Here is a 17317-nt window from a genome sequence, read left to right as displayed (position 1 = left end):
CTCACTGGCGTCCATACTTATTCAGTCCCTCCTGCTGCTGTTTCTGCTTCTTCTTTTTGCCACTTGTTAAAAACTAGAATCCCTTCCCCCCTATTTCCCCCCCCTTGCCAAATTGGTGGCTCCAAGATTCATGGCACCAGAATATATGGCAAAATGTCGCCACACATACTTGGAGGTTAAAGAGGGACTTTTTGATCCAAATATATATATATTTTTTAATGAAAGGATGCTGGGGGATGCTCACTGCAAAAGTGAGCCAGAGGGCTGCATGTTCCTCACCCCTCCTCATACAAACTGAGAACATGCCTTAAAATGCACTCCACATTTGCATTTCATGGGAAGACCAGCAGCGATAAACACACTGTTTTTCCGGGAACCTTGTCCATCATTACTAATATTCTCATGAAAACACATCCCTGATAAAACATCTAAGGAACCCTAGGATTTCCTGCAACACAGTGTGAACAGCCTTTGCATAACCTCTAGAAAGGAGCCGAGTGTGTCTAAGGTGCTGGAGGGCTAAGAAAGCAGACGTGTGCTGCAGGGAACCCCAAGGTCTGCAGAATTACAAGTATTTTTTGAAACAAAATCCTCAAGGGTCAAAAAAACAGATGAAGAACCTCCCTCCCCAAATAATCAGCACGTTCACTCAGTAGTTACAGAATGTTGAATATTAATTGGAAGAGATAACTAGAAAACCATATTTGGGGGTGGAATTAGAATTTATTTACAGCCATGCCTCGCTTTACGATTGCCCCGCATTATGACAAAAACGCATTACAACCATCTTTTTGCGATCGCAATTGCAATCGCAAAACAATGGTCTAAATGGGGTTTTTTCGCTTTGCGATAATCGGTTCTCTGCTTTGGGAACCGATTCTTCGCAAAACGACGATTTTAAAACAGCTGATCGGCGGTTTCAAAATGGCCACCGGGTAAACAAAATGGCTCCCCGTTGTTTTCTGGGATGGATTCCTCGCAAGACAGGTAGCAAAAATGGGTACCCTATGGAGGATCTTTGCTGGACGGTGAGTTTTGACCCCATCGAAATGCATTGAAGGGTTTTCAATGCGTTTCAATGGTTTTTTTTTTCACTTTACAATGTTTTCACTTAATACCGATGTTCCTGGAACAGATTATCGCCGTCAAGCGAGGCACCATTGTATTCAGTTTTTATGTGACTAATCTCATGCTAAGGACTCAAAACAACTTTGGAACAGTCTACATACAATTAAAGGATAAAATAAATGAAAGTATTTTAAAAATTAACAGAACACAGCACCCACCTAGTTAAAAAGTCCTTTCTAACATCCAGGTTAGGTCAGTTGCCCGCCACCTGTCCTGATTCAATGGAATGGCCTGGCTACAACCCTGAAGAGGAGGAGAATCGCTGTTGGGGGTGGGGGGAGTGATTGATGTAGGGCCAGATTTTGACAGAAGCCTGGGATAAAGAGTTGGAGGAAAATAGCAGGGAAGACGCCCTCCCGTAAACGACGGCTGGGCTCGAAAGACCCAGCAGAGCGTTTTTCCGTTTCAGAGGCCAGCAACAGCCCAGAAATACCAATCTGGCCCAGTATTATTGCCTTCAACTCCCTGAACATCTGCACAGGTGAAAATAAGCTGCTCTTCTCATTCCATAAGGAAGGGAACTGTAATTCATGCTCTCGCGTAACCCAATCAGTCCTGAAATGATTAAGTCCCTTGAATGGCGCTTCTGTTCACAATAATGCGCTTGCAATTAAATTCTTGTGTGTACAAATTGTTCCCGTAGAACGTTGGCTTCTGTACCCGTGCTGCCTATCACTGTACAAGTTGCCATTCATTGGGCAGCTGTTAACACAATCTACAGTTCAAGGGAGGATCTCTCCTCCTCATTACGGTCTCTTAACGAAGCATTCGGATATGAGAATGCTGAGGAGCCCATCACCAGAGAAGCGATGACACTGGCTAAGAACGTGGGGTGACACTCCCAGCCTGCTGCTCTGATGCTCTAATTAACTTTGGTGGTGCTTGACTTTCAGGTAGTTTTGCAACGGCAGCCTCTTTTAGCCCTTGTTAAGGCTAAATGATATCCGAGTGGCCAGCGCTGGTGCTTTGATACATTGAGAGAGTAGAAGTGTGATCTAGCTAAAAACAGGGGCGGCTGCTTTTTGTGCCACACTGTGTAAGTGTATTTTGACTTCTGGAGGACACCCAACCTGTCGTCTTCAGATGTGTTCGAAGTTTGCTAGCTGGGAAGTGATGGGAGTTGTCTCCATAGAAAACTCTGTAAAGGAGTGTCATGATTCGGAATTGACTTGATAGCACATAATTACTATTACTATAATTAGAGGGTGCAAGGTTGGATAAGGTTAAGAACCTACTTTGTCTCTCCGGCTTTTAAGCGGCTTTATCCCCAATCTAAAAGTTGGAAACGCCTCTCCTGAGATTTGAGTATGGGCCATAAAAAATTGCAAGCTAAAATGGGCTGGTATTTCTTGTCCCTTTTTTTTGCCTTTGGCACTGCTCGCCATTGGAATGCACGCCTTTTCCAGAAATTAGATTTAGCTGAGAAAGGATGCCACCCTTCATCTAATATACAGAGTGGACAGATGCCAGTGGCAGCTAGGGCAGACTAGGAAGCTCTTTGCACAGAGGAGCTTACCTTGCCAGTATCTGAGCCCATGAAAGCAGATCCAGAAATAAAGATTCTTCCCCATAACCTCCAGGTTTCCACCCCTTCCTCTGATCAGGACATCTCCCCAACAGGTCCAGGTTCTGTGTCCCGTAGAAAATGGCCAGCGGCTTTGAATGCAAGATGTATTATAAGAGATCAGGTTGCTCAATATTAGTCCATCTGCTAAAAGTGGGCTGCAGTGCATGGAAGCTTATCCAAAAGTAAACCTTGAAATTTACTCGCCTATTTCACCTTTGGCAATAGCACGACTCTGTAGATTAACAGTGTGGCTATGTCAACACATACGGTACCAAGTATGCAAACATATTTATGGCTGACCTCTGTGCGTACATTTCCAGCAGGCACTAGGTGGGGCTGGCAAAAGTGAGAGAAAACTGAATTAAAACACAACGCTTTTAGCACATTTCACCCAATTTTAACTGTATCTGGAATCTATACAGACACTGGATGCTGTTTCTTGTTATGTCTGACATGATTAGACATACTGTAGTGCCTTCCGAAAGGACTATGGGCAAGACTGATTGATTGATTTTTTTTTTACCCCACCTTTCTCCTTGAAAAGGACCCAAGGCGTCTTACAACAGTGAGAGACAATATTTAAAGTTGAAAACAATGAGTACATAACAGTGGTTAACACTGTTAAAAAGCGCTATTTAAAGATTATGAACAATGAATAAGGAGGCCTCTTACATCAATTAACAGGCAATATTAAGTCAAAGATCCATAAGTATACAATTTTTTTTTTAAAAAAAGTCACTCTGTGAGGAAAACACGAATAGTACTAACAATCCGGTGAAAGCAGTAATGCATAGCAATCTATCTAAAAATCACACACAGGTAGCTGGTTACTGAGGGAAGGCTTGCCTGAAGAGAAAGGTCTTTGCCTGCTTGCAGAAGGAAAGCAAACAGAGGGCCAGTCTGGCCTCCTGTGGGAGGGTGTACCAGAGGGGTCATTTTAACAGCTGATCGGCGCTTCGCAAAATGGCTTCCCTATGGGCAATCTTCGCAGAACGACGATGATTTTTCCCCATTGGAACGCATTAAACGGGTTTCAATGCATTCCAGTGGGGAAATGGTTTTCACAAGACGACGTTTTCGCTAAACAGCGATTTCTGTGGAACAGATTATCGTCATGCAGGGCACCACTGTAATCCAGCCGAGAAGTAATTTAGGGTATGTATCACAGCAGCCAGATCAGATTGCTCAATGAACTGTCTTTCTTTGTGTAGTGAATTATACTAGAATAAACCCATTGAATCAATGGGGTTTTCTGTGGATCGTCTCCTCCATAAGATCCATTGATTCAAATGAGCCTACTCTAACTGCGACATACTTTGGCATAATTAATCAGCAGCAGTTCAATTAGAGGAGGCTCATTTGAAACAATGAAACATAGGGAGGAATTGACCCTCAAAATCCCTATTGATTCAGTGGGCCTAGTCTAGTCAATTTAGTACACTAAGCAACCGGGTTTTGGCCACTGTGTAATAAATAGCGGAAGTCCTGTCTGTGAGGCAGAGTAAAATGCAACTTTTTCCATTGTCCCCGTTTTTGCAGTATTCCTCCTCCTCCTCCTGTAGCTTGTCATTTCTTGAGTATAATTATGATGTCTTGTGGTGGTGAAGATCTCTTTCTCCTGAGAAGCCTCAACTGTTGCTGTAATTTCCCCATCAATGTTAATTTTATTGTCGTACATCTTCAAAGCAGGCAAGCTGATGGTTGTTTGCATACCACGGACTCACCGACGGACACATAGAAAGGCTGGGTATCCGAGTAGCCAGCCAAGTAAATGAGTACAACGGAACTGTAATAGATCAGGAGAATAGCAAATGAGTTTTTATTGCCTCGTTACAGTGTGTACTTTCCCCAGGTCCTGAGAGAGAAACAAGCAAATAAATTGAAGAGCTGTTGAGCCAATTTCTGTTACAGTGGGAGCATGTGTGATTTATTCAGAGATGTCCTCGATTGATCACATTCTTGTTAAGCGGAGGCCACTGAGAAGGGGATTCATTGTTTTGAGTAGTACTTTGTTCACATGGCATGATTCCTTGGTGGGCTTCTTTTAATGCCACTCATTCAAATGTTGCTTCCTCTTCTGATTATTGTTGCCCGATATTTGCATCTCGTGTCTTTCCCTGTTGATTTTCCCCTCCCAGCCAGAGGTTTTCAGAGCGAGGCTCTTTGCTACTGAAGACATTGTGTTCCAGCAAGGGTTTTTTGTTTTTTTTGAGTCCCTGCAGGTAGGAAGTTGGCATTTCTTGTCCCCTTCCCAGCACACCATGCTTTTCTCATAACTGTTAAGGCGAGATAATCGCACAGAACCGATGCCTTCTCCTCTGGCACGGCTGAAGCAAAAGGGATGCTTAGAATTAGAAATGCGTTGATGGCATTGGAAGAGCGCAAGACAGTCAAGACACGAGAGATTGCAAAGGGGGAAACAGGACAGCAGGTTGAAACTAGCAAGGTGCTAAAAAAAGAGTGGCAGGGTTTACAGCTGACCTTTTGAAACCTGGTGCCTTCCAGATGGATTGGAATACAACCTCCATCATTCCACTCAGCAAGGATGTTGACCATGGGTATTGTAGCCCAACAAACCTGAAGGGCACCATACTGGGGGAGGCTGGCTTTAAGCCTCTGATTGTCGAATAATGCCCAAGCCTGATGTTGGACTTGGTCAAATGATGGAAGAATGACATCTAATATCCTAAATGGCTCCCTGCCTCTCTGCCAGAAATGACCATGAGTCACTTCAGACCATTCTCCCCGAGAGATCTGCTGAGACTTTCTGTTCTAGGTCTGTTGCGTTATCTTCTGCAAATGTTCTTTTACTGAACTAGCTAGTTATCTACAAAAAAAAACCCCACCAATTTAAGTGTGTGAGTTTTCTGATATGATCACTGTTTTAGGAAGAAGAATAACAGAGGAGCATGCACAGTTCCTACTGTTCCTCACTCTGGGGCTCTATCTGGTTAAATAGAACATCTCTACTTTTGTCTTTCGTGGTGTCCCACTCGGTGGAGCCGAGCTGGCTTAAAAGCCTTTGTTCTTAACCCTAACAGCAAGTTGGCTTGTGCCTGCTCTGTCCCTTCTCAACTAGGTGATAATGGAGCTGTCATTCTGGATAATGGAGTTACCCTTCTGATTCCGGTGTTTTCCTCTTCCCCTGCAGGAAGCAGAAAATACCTTGCGGCTGATGCAAAACAAGTTGAAGGAGGAAGAGAAGCGGTTGCTGAAGACTGGAAGTGAGCGCTCTCTTTTAACTCATTTCGCCACACCTCGGGAATCCCCCTCCACTTGCAGATGGTGTTATTTGCTGATATACAGGAAGGGGTTGCCCACAGGGCTAAAAGACTACTCTCTTTTAGCCATTTGTAGCCAGATGACAAAACAGTACACAGGAGGATCAGTGAGGCTGGATAAATTACTGTGGAAAGTTGTTAAAATCCACCAGCCAGGATGCCAATGGTAATTCTAGACCAAAAAGGTCATCTTTACACCGTCTGGCTGAGATCCAGTAGTAAGTCACAATTAGAGTAGAACCATTGAATCCACAGAACGTATGACCGAGATGACCCACCAAACGCCCACTGATTCATTGAGCCTACTCCAGTTGTCTCTTATTACTGGATTTCAGCTTCTGGGAGATATCCCTGTCCCCTCTTGAGGGCAGGTTTGGTTGGCTCTCATTCTAGATAAAAAATTGAATAGCGTGACATTTAAGATGGCCTTCATTCTGCTGTCTTAATCCGATCCTACCAGGGAGCAGAAGGCGAGTCTTCACAAATGTCTCCCATTACTCAGACTTCAGGAGCATTTTAGTTGTTTATTATTTCTTCAAAACAACAGCTGTGGAAACCGTAGCCGGGTCAGGATGGCTGTGTGGCAGCTTGTTTCCCTCAAACAATTTCAGAGCAACCGTGGGCGGCAGAAAAGCTCCCCTCGTACATCTAATGAAAGCAATTTGAGTGGAAAGAACCGAGCGTGGCTTCACTTGGTGGAGCACGCAGCAAAGCACCTTCTCCTGTCTTGGGGATGCTGAGACTCTCCTCACTTCTCTGGTACCTTCCCTCAAGCTTTCAGGAGCAAAGGCATAAAAAGGTCCAAATTTGCCCTATCAAAATATGCCAGTAGTGCACCATCAGTTTTTCCTCATCTCTGTAGGGTTTGAGTTCTTGAAAATTCTGCTGTCATGAAAACTTGGTTGGCACCACCTTTTTTTTCCTCTGAGGGTTCAATTTCTACCTCTTCTCAGTGCCTTTTTATAAAAGAGTTTCTCTGAAATGCCACCAAAGTCAGAAGCTGCTCCTTCAGAAAACGACAAGCTTTATTTCATCTATAATCATTGTGTTAATGAGTCTTATCCTGTAATTCTGGACGGTGTTCTTTTCAGTCAACAGTAAATATCAGGTTTAGACCCAGATTCAGCCATACCTGGAGTAGAGCCATCAAATTCAGAGTTAGTTTCGAACAAGGCTCACTTAATTCTACACTACGCTTTGATTAAATTTGGATCCAACCGCTATACTTTTTCAAGAACCTGTTTAGGTGGTCATTTGCTAGTTTTTTTTTCTTGGCTAAGGAGAATTGCTAATGGACTGACATTTTAAAGGTTGTATCTGAAAAAACTAGACCAACTGACTGATTAAATGTTAGTCCACTGTTGTCAGGTGTTTACAGAGTCAATTTATTTGAACAGTAACCAGAAATAATTGCCCTTGAGAATTACAGGGACTTATAAATGCTCCTGCATGCCAAGTAACTGGAGACTTTTGGCAACAGGAGCCCTTGTTTTTCTTAGCAAATGGCCAGGCCAGCCGTCCACATTGGCTGAACATTTTTGCCCAAAGAGGCACTGTGGAAATTTATTAAAGTTGAGATGCTTTCACAGAAAATTCTTGGTAACCTTAACAAACTGCATCACCTGTGGTAGGAACCCCCCCAGATGGTGGAATTATAGAATCATAGAATAATTGAGTTGGAAGAGACTTCCAACACAGCAGGAAGTTCAGGAGAGAGGCTGTGTGATGACACAAAGCATGATTTCATGTGCCCTCTGCGCTCCGCTCTTGAGAATCAGCTTATCAAAGTTTTTCTTGCACAGTGAACTCCTTTTATCATGTCAGCTGGTGATGTACCAAAAGCAGAGAAGGGTAGGCGGTAGAAAACACAATGTATTTGCCATCAAGCTGACCGATGAAAACCCACCCAGAGATGCCTATTTATTTGCTGCTCCTAACATTGTCTCCCATGGCTCAGTTCAGGCTAGAAAACAACCATTTGGAATATGCCAGGGGTCATCCCCAAGCTGTCTTCTGTCTCATCTCCCACACGTAAAAGACACTATTGATATTCATGCCTTTCTCAAAAGGTAGTGAGGGGACTTGGCAAATCAGGGGCCTGTCAACACACAGATGAATGCCGCCAGGGCAAAATGGCTCCTAATTTAAAAGGTACACCGTGTAAGATAGAGAGGGTTTCAGAATGCTTTCTCATGAGAAACAAATCTCAGACATTTCTGCTGGGCTGGGGATTGAGTATCATCAGGGCTAAACATCAACCTAAAGGACGGAGAAGCAGAGGGTATTATTTATGGGAGAGACCAAGGCATCCCTTATTTAGGAAATGTTCTGGGGTGTATTAAGGATCCTAAACTGGGTCACTAAGCTGGGGCTGGGTCACAAAAAGGTGTCTCTCACTTTTAAATGCCTATTAGCTTGAAACAGCTTTAAGAAGAATGCCAACAAACTGGAGCAAGTACAGAGAAGGACAACAAAGATGATCAGGTGACTGGAAACAGCCTCTCTCCTGAACTTCCTGCTGTGTTGAATCAGATTGTTAGAAGTAGGAGTTCTGAAATCAGTAAAGCAAGGGAGTCTCTGTGCTAGATCACCTGTTTCTGCTTATGTGTGAATGCGTATGTGGATATACAACAACGTGTACACTGTGTTAACGGAGCTTGCTGCATATTTGGGCTGTCGTGCTATGCGCAAGTAGGCTGCTTAAATGACACTGAAGTCAGTAAGATTCAAACACTCTGATTATGTGTGACAAGTAGCAGCAAGAAGCTCTAAACAGGTGTGATGTCGAGGGAGGGGGCCATGACAGATCACCTCTTTGTTAAAAGCTTAAAAGCAGTTTGGAGGGAGATTAGACTTAGATAGCAGGAGAGAAGGCTCTTCCTCTGGGTTTCAGAATTTACTCTTAGCTCCGCTGGGGGGAAATCCTTATACCTGTGTCATACCTCGCCTGTCCCTCAGGGGTGATAACTGCTGGGGGATGATGTACTGAAGAGGGAAGTGGGAAGGAAATGGTGGTTAAGAACACCTGTTTTGACCCAATCCAGACTGCATGGCACTTAACCCTTCTTGCAACAGCTTTTAAGGGGAAGAAAGAAGCAAGTGTGCCCAGACAGACACATGGAGGTGTAATCATGGACCTATTGAAGAGCCATGTCCTTGTAGGCCTCTTGGTGTCATGGTACTGCATTTCCCATAATCCCTCACCACTGGCTATGTTGACTCAGGATGATGGCAGTTGTGGGCCAAAGTCACCTGGAAAGCCCCAGTTCTCTCCTCCCCCCCCCCCCCCGATCAACTCTTATTGTGTCTGCTCTGGCACCGAGGTGTCTTCCTCAAAAGAACCGTTGGGTCATCCTTTAGAAGGTGGGCCACTCAGACGGCTTTACTTTGGCAAGAGACAGCAGAGGTGAATAGGTAGGTAGGTGCTCCCTCCCAAATGCAGCAGCTGGAGAATCCAGGAAACCACAAGAAAGCAGAGAACAATTTCAGCGGTACGAAGTGCTGCATAGTTTTGGAAGTCTCTGCCCATCCTTTGGAAAGGACCTTGGCCCAAGACTGACGGGAGGGAATTCTGTCTGATGCAAAGAAAGGAGGACTTACTGGTGGGAGACATCTGTGGTTTAGGTCTCTGGCTACAGAGCGAGAGGGGCTGGGGATTCAGCTCCCCTCTACACCTCCTGCCACCCCAAACATGTAACTGTGTGGGTGAGAGAGAGAGAGAGAATAAAGGGTCCCTTTCAATGACAGAATGGCAGAGCCGGGCATGGGAGGGGGGCCCCCAACAGGCCTCTCCAGAGCCAGTTGAACCCTCAGGTGGAAAGATGGTTCCTCATTCCTATTCACCCTTGGAAGTGGGAGAAAAGTGTGGCCGTGATGAAGCCAGGGAAGCTTTATCCCGCTCTTCTGTTGGGGTCCAGTTTCCTGACCTATAAATGGTAAGTACCTTTGAAGGAATCCATTTTATCCTGACCGAGGCCCTTGATGAGTCTAGCGCAGGACAAGTGATGGCAGCCCATCCAGGCCTTCAGGCGAGATTCTTTTCCAGGCCTCTGTGCTGAGCTCATTGTACCTGGATGTGTGCGGGGGGGGGAGCTTTCCATGTGCAAAAGCATGTACTTAACTGTCAACAGGGTTGGGCTCCCCTCTTCCCGACAGCTCAAAATTGCTCTTTCAATTGCAGCAAAGGAGCACAGGTGGATGGAGCTGAAAACCTGAGCACATTTTGATGATAGTCATTAACTCCTCTGCGTGTTCTTGTCTTTTTAAAAAAATATAGGTAATGACGACTCAGACCTGGAGATCCATGAGGATGAAGGGTCTGACAGTGAAATGGAAGACAGGCAGCTAATGAAGCAGCATACGGCCATGGAGATGTTGATGCAAGGTACTGCTACTTGCCTTGGTCGATTCTTCCCTAAATAATTTCTGATCGCTTCTGGTTTCCAGTTGCCATGTGTGTGTGCGCGCCAGCTCTTGGGTCTAAAGCAGCACAGAGGGAAGGGAATTTCCCATTGGCACTAGATAGCAAAGGGCAGCTTTTTGTAAGGGGTGTTTGGAGGTTACCCTTGAGCTACCAGCACGGGCTTGTGCAGCCCCTGGACCTTAAATGTGCATTTAAACTCCTGGTTTAAATACACACCATTTCTAGCTGGACCCTCAGAAACTCTGTGCTGAGCCTCCGGTTCTGTTCACCAGTTGTTTTCCACGAAGGGCACCTTTGCATTAGCAGCCCCCAGCGGTCTTGGGAAAGGTTGATCCTGGAGTGTAAGAAATGCCTTAAGGAAAAACAAGCACTTTTTCCTGCCACCCTCTCTCTCTCTCCACCCCACCAAAGCCAGCTTCAGAGCCTATACTGGTTCCTAGCAGTGCCTTTGGGTACACCTCTTCCTGACAGCTCAAACGTCAGAGCCTACACTGGTCCCTAGCAACCTGGTAGAGTAGCAGGATTGAACGGTGGCCTACCCTGCCTCTGTCTCTTTCCTCTGCTTTGTAACCTGTTTCCAAAGGAGAAGCGCTTCCTTTTTAACACCCCTGGCTCAGCAGGGGTGTTAATAATTGAGCATATGCATACACTAGAGTTTTTAGATCAGCCAATTTGAGAAGCTTCCCGAGGAGACCTGATGGAGCCGAGCGAGACATACACACAGCATGTGCCACGCTTCCTTTATCAGATCTTTTCCATTTCCTTCTGACCTTGTGTTTGGATTCATTGCGCATCTAGTTTGTTCACGCCCCTGGGAGAAGCGAGGGCATGCAGGAAATGTATGATGAGGTATCTGAACAAGCCCAGAGAAGATGATGCTCCAGATAGTATGTTCACTTATTCCTTTCTTCTTTTACTTTTGCTTGGGTTCAAAGGACGGAGTTCATTATTGCAGGTCAGGCAGCAGAAAGACGAAAGACGAGTGCTACATAGAAGGGGGAAGGGGGTCTCCTCCATGGTACAGGATTTGGGGGGGGCTTTCTAAAGGGCAGTGCAGTGTTAGCTTGACAGGTGGAGTCTTTGAAATCCTGTGTTGGCTCGCCTCTCCCAAACTGCTAAAATAGTTTTTGATAATTGCTGCAACTGCTGGTGAAGGTTTGTTTGTCTGTCTGTTGGTGCCCCATCTTTCTTCTCAAGAGGACCAAACGTGGCTTGCCGTATTAAAAACAAGCAATATAAAAACTGGAAAGGAGAAAACCGAACCCGTGAATGAGCAACAGCCGCCTGACTCTTAGCCAACGCGTCACGGAGAAAAAGCCTGCCTGAAGAGAAAGGGCCTTTGCCTACCTGCAGGAGGACAGAGAAAAGGGGGCCCACCCTGCCCTCCTGGGGCAGGGGGCTCCCCCAGAGGGGGGCGACAGCAGCAACAGAGAGGGGCCTCTCTCACATTCACCCCAAAGGCACCTGTGAGGGCGGTGAGAGGGAGAAGACACACACCCCAGCCATTTTAAAACCCAGGCAGGTGACTAACGGGAAAGGCATCCAGAGGGAGTGCCCTATAGGTCATCCTCCGTCCCCCACAGCTCCATTTTCATAATTTCAGGGAATAATAATAGATTTTACGTGTGCTGTCAACTCGGAACAGATTCATAGTGACTCCAAAAGGGTTTTCGAGGCAAATGAGAGATGTAAGGAGAAAAAGCTTTACCTGTTTCATCTCTTCCTCCTGTGAGTTTTCCCTGCTGAGTGGGGGAGCCGAGCCTTGATCTCCTAGTCCACCGCTCTGTCCACTACACCACACTGGGCATTACAGCTTGTGAAGTCTTTCCATTCTTTTTCGGCTTGACTGCACTGTCCTTCTTTCCTCTTCCCTTAAATATCACCACTCGCCTCGCTGCACTTTCGTGGTCCTGCACACAACCCTGCTGTGCTTCCTTGAAGCTTTTTTTGGGGGGGAGGAGTGCTACAAGAGAGGAGAGCAAGGGTATCCGGCGCAAAGCAGGTCTCCTGTTCTGCCCATCCAAAGGTTTCTGGAGTTTGCAACTGGCAAGGCTGCTCAGCGCTCCCAAAGGGCTGGCTGTTTGGGCCCATGAGAACCACAAAAGACCACGAGACAAGAGAGCGGAAGCCCACATCCATTGGCCCAAGCATGGCTGGTCTTTCCTCTCAAGTGCGGTGGTCCTTGCCAAGCCCAATTCCGACAGTCAGAAATTAACCGAGGAGAAAAACACTCAGGACGTTTGCCTTTGGGAAGGTGAACCGTGGAAAGGGGTAGACTGCTGTGCTACTCGCCCATTTACTTTATTTTTTTCAGAATTGGATTCCTGCTCTCCCACACACCTCTATACGTACATGATTGCAGCATGGTCTTGTTTAGATGGATGGGGCTGCCCTGTCACCTCTAATCTGGCACTTGTACTGAAACGGGACTCTAGAAGGCAGCATAGGTCGTTTCAAATGATTTATGTGTTTATCCAGCAGATAACTCAGTCCCCCTAAGAGAATTTGCTGAGGAGTGAGGGAGGCGGTTTCTTTCCCGTCTTTTTATCCTGAGTTTTTCATACGATGGCGCAGCTGAGTACGTACTGCTTTCGCAAAAGTTTCTTCCAAGCCCGAAAACAGGCTGGCCAAACAGTAACGTTCATACTCAGTGCTCATGTGAGAGCTGCCTGGGGGCTGCTCAGCCTGCCTTGTCATGTACTCTTGGGGCCCAAGAAGTGAACCTTCTGTTCCTTGCCAAAGGAATCGTGACGTCTGGCTGGAAAACAGAGGACAGAAACGCTCACAGATGGATTAAGCCAGGAATAGGGAAGCTTGGGCCCCATGGTAGAATGTGGCTCCTCTGGGGTTCGTTGTCGTTTAGTTGTTTAGTCATGTCCGACTCTTCGTGACCCCATGGACCAGAGCACAGCAGGCCCTCCTATCTTCCACTGCCTCCCGTAGTTGTGTCATGTTGGTTGCTTCGCAGACACTGTCCAGCCATCTCATCCTCTGTCGTCCCCTTCTCCTCTTGCCGTCACACTTTCCTAACATCAAGTAGCAGGCGTCTTTTAATTTCGTGGCTGCTGTCTCCATCTGCAGTGATCATGGAGCCCAAGAAAGTAAAATCTGTCACTGTCTCCATATCTTCCCCTTCAATTTCCCAGGTGGTGATGGGACCAGTGGCCATGATCTTAGTTTTTTTGATGTTGAGTTTCAGACCGTTTTTTTTGCATTTTCTGGACTACACAGAAACCCAGTCCTGCTGTCCCCACGACTTAATGGTTCCCCAGTTTTCGTGGGGTTTTCCACACATTCTAATAGGTTGAGATGCATCTTCTTAGACTTAGTTACTGAGATGAAGAGCTTTAAGCTAAAATACACAGTGATATTTTTGGCCTTATCTGCCACTTGAATGCACATACACCCCTACACACGCACCCCTTCAGAACTTCTCAGAAAATATACTCAGCCCTTGGGCAAAAAGAGTCTCCACTTCCTGTACTTTGATTTCAGTCCATGTGTTTCAGCTGAAAGGAGAGGGGGTGGACGAGGAGAGGGTCCCTTTGATGGAGCCCTACAGCTATGTGCTTTTGGAACAACATGATCTCAACAGGACTCTGAGACATGGGATGCCTAGATGCATTCCCATACATTGTGTGTGTGTGTGTGAGAGAGAAAGACTTTAGGAGCTATGGCACTTTTTTGAGGCAACACCCACTGTCAGTTCTAAGAAATCTAGAAGTTGAGTCATGGCAACTGGACTTCTTTCTTACTCAGACTGAAGAAGCCACTTGGAGGAGTAACAGAACATTTCAACCTAATAAGAAAGAAGCCCAGTTGCCATGACTCAACTTCCAGAGAACCTCACCTGGAGGACTGAGAGCCTTCACAGATATATTCTCCTAGGAAACTGTCATCATCCTCATCGATGGAAACTGCTCAGGAACTCAGAACTGGAGCTCTCTTTCCTTCCTTTGGCTCATTGGAGAAAATACCTACGGATTGTTCCTTTTATTCAACAAGGCCTTGAGAGTAAAGCTCGGGCGGCTTTAGTGTTGCTCCACAAATACCTCCTCAGGCAACCTCTTAAAGCCCACATGCGGGTGTGGGTGGGATGTCTTCCAGCCCGTCTAATCTTTCTATAAGTCTAATGTCATATTTTAAAGAGATTGTTATGGGACTGGGAAGCCACAGCATTGAAGGAGGGTGGAATGGGGTCGCCGCATGTGGTGCCCACACCCTTCCTGCTTTACTCCAACTCTAGCTGAAATGTTTTTTGAGTTACTACCCAAAACAAACAAATTTTTTAAAAATGCACAGACCATACGAGCAGGGAGGCCAGAGAACAAACGTGAATACCAGGCACCTGTCTTAGACTGTCTTTCACCTCGCTGGAAAAAAACAAATCTTGTCTTGTTTCCCAAGAAATGTAGGCGGCCACATTCTTACAGGTTCTCTTTCTTTCTCTACGACAGGGAGGCCGAGCAAGCGGATCGTAGGGACAATGCAAGGAGGAGACACGGAGGATGATGTAAGTAGTAGAGGACACTACCAACAACAGGTAAACACTTTTCATTCCACAGTAGATGGTCTGTTCTCTCCGTCATGCTTGCTTTACTTCTTTCTCTTTTTTTGGGGGGGGGGCGGTGTCTGGCTTTCTTCTTTTTCTCTGAGTTTCCTCTCCCCCCCCATCTGTCCTCCTTTTTGTCCCCTTCCTCTGTCCATGCCTGTGTCCCATTTTTGTTCCAACTAGTTTTACTAGACACATTTTGACAGATTTTGGAAGACTGGCGTCTGTACCTGGGGGATGTTCATCAGTCTTAGCTGAAACTCTGTGCCTGAGACCCCAGGAAATTAGGCTGTTTGGAGTTAAAGTATAGATTATAAATGTGAGAGGAAGTCTCAGGATGTAGAGAATAGAAACAAGATCTTTATTCTTTAAATGGGTCGTTAAAAAGCTCTGGCTGAACACATTTCGGTAAGCCGCCTTCAGGAGCGGGCTCCTTTATATTCTCTGCACCTTTCTTTGGTCTATAATAGCTCCAAAACCAACACTTCCAATTAGTTTTGGAGCTGCTACAGACCAAAGAAAGGTGCAGAGAATATAAAGGAGCTTGCTCCTGAAGGCGGCTTTGCCAAAAGTATTGAGCCAGAGCTTTTTAATGGCCCGTTTAAAGAATAAAGACCTTGTTTTTATTCTCTACATCCTGAGACTTCGTCTCTCATTTATAATCTGGACTTCTGTGGATGTGCCAGTTCCTTTAGTTTTGGAGTTAAAAGTATTCCGGGTTCTGAGCGAAAGGTAGCTGCTGGTAACCTGTCTCTTCCCCGGGCCTTCCCACTAACTGTTAGCTAAACCATGACATTGATCATATTTCCCTGTTCCTGCTCTTATCTCACAGCAGCCGCTGGCAGGGGACAAGGAACCCCTGAGCCCCCCTCAAGGACAGATCACATGATTTGCATAATCTAAATATTATTTGATAAATCTCAACTTCCTGCAGCCATACAACCCTTATACAGTAGGACCTCTGTATCCACAGGATCGGTATCCACGATTTCAAAATATTAAAAGGAAAAACTTTTTTTAAAATTTGCCAGAACTAGCCACTCAAGGGAGCCAGAGACAATGCTATTTATTCTTACTGGTGGGGTAGGGGTGTCCTATTGTAATTTGGGGCCTGAATACACTTCTGCATTCTTTCAGCTATCCTAAGTCTCATTGCTTTCAGTAAAGTTTTAGTAACCCAGAGTTCTGCTGAATTGTACACCGTACAATTCAGGATCAAAGCATCCTGTTGAGACTAGTACCCTACCTAGTATTTATACGTCCAAAAACTCCAGCTGCAGAAGCTGCTGCACCTCTCCTGACAAGGATACAGCTGAACATGACTAGGCATGAGACCAGCGTCTCACCAGATGGGCGGCTGCAGCAGCTTCTGCCATGAGAAGATTTCTGCAGGTGTAAACACTGAAAAAAGATCCTGGGCTGAATGTTTACAAAGTGGTTGCCTGAGCACTATAATTTCCAAAGTTATACTTCAGCCAAAATCGTTCTACCATTGGATTTTGGCCATTACATTTTAAAGGCGTATGCATAAAGGCCATCCTTGCATGAAAAGAAACAATTTGAGCCAGTTTTCCGGCAGCTCTCCCAGGAAGGCCTGCTGTACCTTGCTCCCCCTTGGCAGCTGCCTGTTTGCAACCGTGACACAGATACTCCCTCTGGTCCCTTTCCAACAGTACATGTGGCCCCCTAAACCCTGAGGTTTCTTTTTCTTGTGAGACAGTTTTCTGTTGGTATTTTGTGACATTACACCACGAAAGAAGGTGTAGCAACGTGAAGTGCATCCGTCCCTGTGTTGCAAAAGGCAGGTACGGACCGTGCAGAGCAGCTTTATAGAAAGCTAGCATTATTCCTGTAGTCCGCGAGAAGGCATTTCTCTGCCTGGTCTGGCGATGCCACTCCCGCCTGGAAGTGGCCTCTGTGGCAAATGGAAAGGCCCAGCCCGGCAGCCTTTTGGATGCTCCCGCAATGCCGGGGAGCACCGCCGGAGCCGCCCCGTCCAAAGGATTCCGGGAAGTGTCGTCGAGAAAGGTACACGTTCCAAGCCGTCTGCTTCAGTTACACCCCAGCCAGGAGCTGCTTCCTTTAGAACGCCCCAGCGGGCTGCTCAGCTGCCCCCTTTCCCTACCTCGTTGCGGGGGCGGGGGAGAGCCTGGCCTACTTTCTGCAGTGCTTCTTCCTTTCTGCTGGATTTGCTGGTTTCATTTCTCTCTCTAATTTCTTCCTGCTGCCATCTCATCTCGCGTTGCCTCTGCCCGCTCTTGTGGCTCCTTCTCCAAAGGTCGGGGCGCCCCAGGCCCGAGCCGGTAAACCCCGAGCCTCCAGAGCCAAGGCTAAGGTGGGTGCTCCTCTGAGCCATGTTGCTTTTC

General features: G+C 46.2%; 1 protein-coding gene across 2 annotated transcripts in view; it reads left to right on the top strand.

Moving 5' to 3' along the window:
• Positions 1 to 17317, top strand: part of CLUAP1 (clusterin associated protein 1) — a 49027-nt gene that overhangs the window by 29803 nt on the left and 1907 nt on the right. Inside the window, exons 9-12 of one of the 2 annotated variants that reach the window (XM_072982498.2) lie at positions 5847 to 5919; positions 10253 to 10360; positions 14857 to 14912; positions 17230 to 17286. In XM_072982498.2, the coding sequence (XP_072838599.2) occupies positions 5847 to 5919; positions 10253 to 10360; positions 14857 to 14912; positions 17230 to 17286 (294 nt within the window). The remainder of the gene's footprint in view (positions 1 to 5846; positions 5920 to 10252; positions 10361 to 14856; positions 14913 to 17229; positions 17287 to 17317) is intronic. The other variant, XM_072982499.2, reaches the window with a different exon arrangement.

This window comes from Pogona vitticeps, chromosome 13 (assembly GCF_051106095.1).
Source record: "Pogona vitticeps strain Pit_001003342236 chromosome 13, PviZW2.1, whole genome shotgun sequence".
Classification (NCBI taxonomy): Eukaryota; Metazoa; Chordata; class Lepidosauria; order Squamata; family Agamidae; genus Pogona; species Pogona vitticeps.
The sequence above is the reverse complement of the archived record's forward strand: the minus strand, read 5'-3'. Positions and strand labels throughout refer to the sequence as shown.